Raw genomic sequence first — 6,330 nt, forward strand, 5'->3', positions numbered from 1 at the left:
CCAATTTATTCATTTTTATATTAATCTTTGACAACACTGAAATACTACAAATTAAAGTATAAACCTTGTATTCAAGGAAGTATTTAGGGAGTTGTAAATACTAAATTTATGATACTTTTGTTAAATAAATAGTTAAATTGTATAAACTTTTGTTCGTGTTTATTTTAAATCACACTTCAGTAGTTCTTCCTACATCTTGTCAAAGTGAAACGTACTTAAACTATCAAAAAAACACGAGGTTCACAGTTGGATGTCAATCATTACATGTTGAAGAGATAAAATAATTTGCGAATTAACTATTGGATATAGGTGAAGGGAATGTTGGGGGGGGGGGGGTCCAAATGACGACGAATGAATGTACAAATTCCCGATGATATTTTAATTAACAATTCATTATATCCAGTATATGATTTAATAGACTTTGTATATCATTCGATTTTAGACAAGTTCAATGAACTTACTTTCAAGAACAGACAATATTGTCGATTAAAATTATATATGTTTATTAGACGATTTCTATATTTCCACCCGTGACGCCCACGGGTTAATAACCTAGTTATACAATATATAAGTATAACTATAAGTATGTAGTTGGAGAATTGTGTGGTAAAAACAACGAAGTCAAAGAATTGTGTTGTTAAAACGTGTTGTGTGGTTGTATTTGTAGATTTTTGAAAAGCAACTATACATTATCATTATCTAGCTATTCAAAAAATAATAATTTCTTACTGTTGAATCTTCAAATACTTAAAATTTATTTTGGCCATCCTCCCTTGCCAAGCACCACGTTTAGATACGAGTCTATGCTTGTTTGAAAATGATCTCCATCATCCTTCGTTTTACGAGTTATGTAACGTAAGCCAAAGACATTCATGTCAAGTTATCTCTTTAACATTATTGCCTAGTTTTAAAAGGGTTCAATTTATCTAAAGTTTGTCATCCTAGGAAGTGTACACATATAAAGAATGCCATGGGCGTGGATCGAAATTTGAAACATGATTTCATTTCTTTTCATTTTAATATATTTGGGTCTCTTGCTGCTCTAGATATCGTTACGTTTATGAAAAAAGTTCAACGGATCGCGCACAATATCATATCGACGCTGAAAATTGTGACTTTGTTTTCACTATGATCGGATTTATCATTCAAGGGGTCGCGACACAACTTATTTCTCACTTACATGTTTTTTTATTGTAATTGGATTTTTTTATGAAATTAGCCGTGTTGATTTCTTTTACCTATCAAAATGGATTTGGAGTGAAATTTGAAATTGCTCAAACACTGGCAAACTCTAAACTACAAGGTCTGTTATTGCAGTTCACCCAATTCTTTTAAGCGGCAAATAAAAGCTGTTATCCACAACACAGTCACTGTTTCTTCTTCTTCATCTTCAACCTTACTTCAGCTCAAACCCTAACAATTTCAAACTCAATTCCACCTTCAATTTCATTCTCAGACCTTAAACCACACTCCACCACATGAACCCAAAACCCTAACCACACCATGACCATCATCCACCACTCAGTCTCACCCATCCTCATCCTCTGCAATTCAAACTCCATCACCAAACCCCCAACCTCCAGATCCAGAACCCGCTCCAAACCCAAACCCAAAGAACTCGTATTCGGCTACCCAACTAACACCGTCGAGAAAGGCAAATACAGTTACCAAGTTGAAAGCCTCCTCAACAAACTCTCCGGCCTCCCGCCACGTGGCAGCATCGCACGCTGCCTCGAACCGTTTAAAAAAACAAACTCAGCCTCAATGACTTTGCACTCGTTTTCAAAGAACTTGCTCACCGCGGCGACTGGCAACGCTCCTTACGCCTCTTTAAACAGATGCAACGCCAGGTATGGTCGAAACCAAATGATCATATTTATACCATAGTTATAGGGATATTAGGCCGTGAAGGCCTTTTAGATAAATGCCATGAGGTGTTCGATGACATGCCCAAGGAAGGCGTGCCTCGGACGGTGTTTTCCTACACCTCGATTATTAATGCGTATGGCAGGAACGGGCAGTACAAGATGTCGTTGCAGCTTCTTGATAGGATGAAGAAGGAAAGGATTCAACCGAATATTTTGACTTATAATACTGTTATTAATTCGTGTGCGAGAGGCGGGTATGATTGGGAAGGGTTGTTGAGTTTGTTTGCGGAGATGCGGCACGAAGGGTTGCAGGCGGATTTGGTGACTTATAATACTTTGCTTGCTGCGTGTGCGAATCGTGGGTTGGGTGATGAAGCTGTGATGGTTTTCAGGACGATGAATGAGGGCGGGACGATACCGGATACTACCAGTTATGATTACTTGGTTCAGACGTTTGGGAAATTGGGTAATCTTGGTAAGGTTTCGGAGCTGTTAAGAGAGATGGAGTCTAGAGGGAATTTGCCTGAGGCGTCGTGTTATAATGTTTTGTTGGAAGCGTATTCGGATTTGGAACAAACGAAGGAAGCCATGGATGTGTTTAGGCAGATGCAAGCAGCCGGGTGTGTACCGAATCAGATGACTTATACTATATTATTGAACCTTTTTGGGAGACAAGGTAGGTATGACGAGGTTCGTGAACTGTTTCTTGAAATGAAAGTTAGTAGTATGGGGTTAGATGCGGGTACTTATAATATACTTATAGATGTCTTTGGAGAAGGTGGGTATTATAAGGAAGTGATAACTTTGTTTAATGATATGGTGGATGAAAACATTGAACCGAATATGGAAACATACGAAGGTTTGATAGTTTCATGTGGGAAAGGCGGGCTTCATGAGGATGCTAAAAGGATATTATTACATATGAGAAAAAGTGGATTGGTACCGAGTTCAAAGGCGTATACGGGGATTATTGAAGCGTACGGTCAAGCTGCTTTGTATGAAGAGGCACTTGTTACGTTTAATACAATGAATGAACTTGGAAGCAAACCGACTGTTGAAACGTTTAATTCGTTAATTGATGTTTTTGCTAGAGGTGGGTTGTATAAGGAATGTGAATCTATAGTTTCGATGATGAGTGAGCGTGGTGTTTCGGGGAATAATGATACTTATAATGGTGTGATTGAAGCGTTTAGACAAGCGGGGCGGTTTGAAGATGCTATTAAAGCTTATGTTGATATGGAAAAAGTTAAATGTAACCCGGATGAAAGGATTTTAGAGGCGGTTTTGAGTGTTTACTGCTTTGCTGGTCTTGTGGATGAAAGTGAAGAACAGTTTCAAGAGATTGAGAAAATGATTGAGTTGCCTAGTGTCATGAGTTACTGCATGATGATGGCAATCTATGCTAAAAGTGAAAGGTTAGTTATTTGAAAAATGAGAAAAAAAATCGACACTTTTTTTAAAAAAAATCATTTTTAAGCTTGTAAAAGAACCGATCCGTTCGTGTTCTTCTTTAACTTTAATCGAACAAACGATCGAACACGAACAATTAAACAAACAGGTTTCCTTGTTCATGTTCGTTTGTTAAGAAAATGAATATTTTCATGCTCGTTTATGTTTGTTCATTAACAATAGAAACGAACGGATATAGCTGAGCATTGATGAAACTGAGCTAAAACTAGTTAAAAGTATTGTGAAAAAGAATGTGTTTAGCCTCCTTTCATTTTCAGTTTGGTGAAATTATTATTTTTATTTTTTTCAGGTGGGATGATGCGCATAGGTTGCTGGAAGAGATGATAAGATGTGATTCATCAAATATTCATCGAGTGATTGGGCAGATGATCAGGGGAGATTATGATGATGATTCTAATTGGCAAATGGTGGAATATGTTTTTGATAAACTCAACACCGAAGGCCGGGGTTTAGGGTTAAGATTCTACAACACGCTTCTAGAAGCTCTTTGGTGGTTAGGACAAAAGGAAAGAGCTGCTAGAGTGCTTAAAGAAGCAACAGAAAGAGGACTTTTTCCTGAAATGTTCCGGAACAGCAAACGTGTTTGGTCTGTTGATGTACACAGGTATAATAGTAACATACATCAATGTTTTTTTTTTTTCGGTTCAAGAGTATGAGGAAATATAGTAAGGGTAGCAACTTTGACTCATTTACTTATAAATGGACCGATTGATGGTAGGATGGTATGCACTATGTAGTATCTTTAATGGATCAAATGAGTAAAAAAAAAGATATGTATAAAGAGGCTACCAAACTATTAAAATTCCTCTATAGGCCACCCAAATATACACCCAGGTTCATTTATACCAAATCTAGCAAGAACACGCTGAACCTTTCTTTTCTTTTTTCTATTTATCTGTTTATATTACTTTACAGAATATAAAAGGTAACTAAAAGTGTTTTTGGTTTCCCTGAAGTTTCCTAAATTTGTATTCGTCACCTTTCATCTAGCTTTTTTTGCCCGGTTTGGTATAAATGAAACCAGGTACATGGTTTATAAGTTAGCTTGAATATATATGTGTTATCCCTAAAACGATATCAGATTAAAAGAAAAGATGTTGGTTGAACTAACATATATTATTTGCAAAGTTAGATATTCATTGTAATTATTAATCTTGGCAGACTGGGTGGGTTGGGCGATGGGTCAGAACGGGTTGGGTTAGCATGGGTTTTGAGCAGAATGAGTCCGGGTCAAAATGGGTCTTTTTAAAAATGTAACAGTTTGGTTCATGTCAAAACCTGTTTTGACGAAAATGAAATTCAGTTAAAATGAGTCGTTTTCGCAAAAAAAAAAAGGATTAAAAATAGGTCTACCTGCTACGAGTTTCTTATTGAGACCAACCCCTTTGGAACCATCTACGTTAACAAGTTTTATAACAGTGGTCAGTTTTGACCCGTGGTCTAATTTGAGTTGACTCAAGTGAACTTTTAGACAAATTTCTTTTTGCCCAAATCAATCCATTATTTGAAGAACTGGCCATGAATGCTTCCTATAGTAATCATGTAATACTTTAAAATTTTAATCATATTTGACACACTTAACTTTATAAAGTTCAAAAGTTTGGGAAAAAGAAGTGTTTCATGCCAACCCAACCTCACATATACCAAAATTACCTACTTTCATCTGTTACCTGACTTGCCATTTTCCCACCTCTAAAAATGCAGTTATATAATCATTCTTATAAATGTTATTTGATCATCTGTAGGTTGTGGTCTGGGGGCGCATGTACAGCTATATCAGTTTGGTTCAAGAACATGCATCAGATGTTAGCAGATGGTGAAGATCTTCCTCATCTAGCTTCTGTGGTTGTAGTGTAAGTTTCTTAATTTTGTTCCCACAATTTTTTATTAAAAACATAGAGATCATTAAACATTATTAAAGCATATACATTTTTATCAAGCAGAAGAGGCCAGATGGAAAAGAGCTCCATAACACGCGATTTTCCCGTTGCAAAAACCGTTTATTCACTTTTGAAAGATAATGTTTCGTCATCTTTCTGTTTGCCTGGATGGAACAAGGGTAGAATTGTGTGTCAACGAGCTCAGCTCAAGAAGATTCTAGCAGATATGGGCTCTCAAAAAGGCGGGATTGTTGATTTGAGTAACGTCCCGATTGCCGTTAAGGATTCTAAAAACTACAAGCCTCGGGTGAAACGGGGTGGTGCGAGTAATGGTGAATCAACTACAGGTGTAAATGGCGAGACCAACATCGATACAAGAACAGAGCTTGTTACAGGGCCCGTTTAGAAAACAGAACAAGAACACGAACACGAAAACAAACAGTGTGCTTCGGTCGATCAAGTGAATAGGATCAGATATTCAGAGGGTAATAGTATTAGTAATAATAAAATATATGTTATGATGGTGGTTTATAAATGGTAGAAATTCGAACCAAAATTTTGCTCTGTTGACCAGACTAGGCTAGCTATTATTAGTTAATGAGATTTGCAGTTGTTTATACATGTTTTGTATTCCCTAATGTGTTACTTTTGGTATGAGGTGAAGCTGTGATGGTTGTGTCAGGGGTGATAATTTTTAATCATGGTAAGAAAATAGTAAGTTTTGATATGCTAATAGATCATAAATGTGGATAGTAGCTAAGTATATTTGTGTGATTATGTGATAATTTGATTTATGAACTGAAACCACTTACACAGGATGTGATATGGTAACTAAGAATACGTGAGTATGGTGAGTGGACTACCATACTTGGCCAATATGGTAGTACGGTGAGTGGACTACCATACTTGGCTGATATGGTAGTGCGCATACGGTACTAAGGTGTTCTAACATGGTAGAAGCTTTATATGCTAAAGCTAAATGGATTAAGAGTTATGTGGAATTGTGAATAATGTCTATTTTAGCTCCTTTTCTCTTTTTGTGGATAATGTATATTCTAGCTCCTTTTAAGCTAACCTAGAGACATGTTGGTTGCAAATGGGTGCAAACATCT

General features: G+C 36.7%; 1 protein-coding gene across 1 annotated transcript; it reads left to right on the plus strand.

The window, feature by feature from the left end:
• The first annotated feature begins 1,298 nt into the window (after window positions 1–1,298).
• Window positions 1,299–5,837, plus strand: LOC143589587 (pentatricopeptide repeat-containing protein At1g74850, chloroplastic-like). Its single transcript, XM_077070308.1, is given in 5 exon segments — window positions 1,299–1,743; window positions 1,746–3,283; window positions 3,628–3,942; window positions 5,084–5,191; window positions 5,282–5,837. Coding segments are annotated over 5 exon segments (2,544 nt in total). The 5' UTR covers window positions 1,299–1,503; the 3' UTR covers window positions 5,625–5,837.
• Window positions 5,838–6,330: the final 493 nt, after the last annotated feature.

The sequence above is a fragment of the Bidens hawaiensis genome, unplaced genomic scaffold (assembly GCF_021521415.1).
Source record: "Bidens hawaiensis isolate Kalapana, Puna unplaced genomic scaffold, B.hawaiensis_p1.1 tig00037641_1, whole genome shotgun sequence".
NCBI classification, from domain to species: Eukaryota; Viridiplantae; Streptophyta; class Magnoliopsida; order Asterales; family Asteraceae; genus Bidens; species Bidens hawaiensis.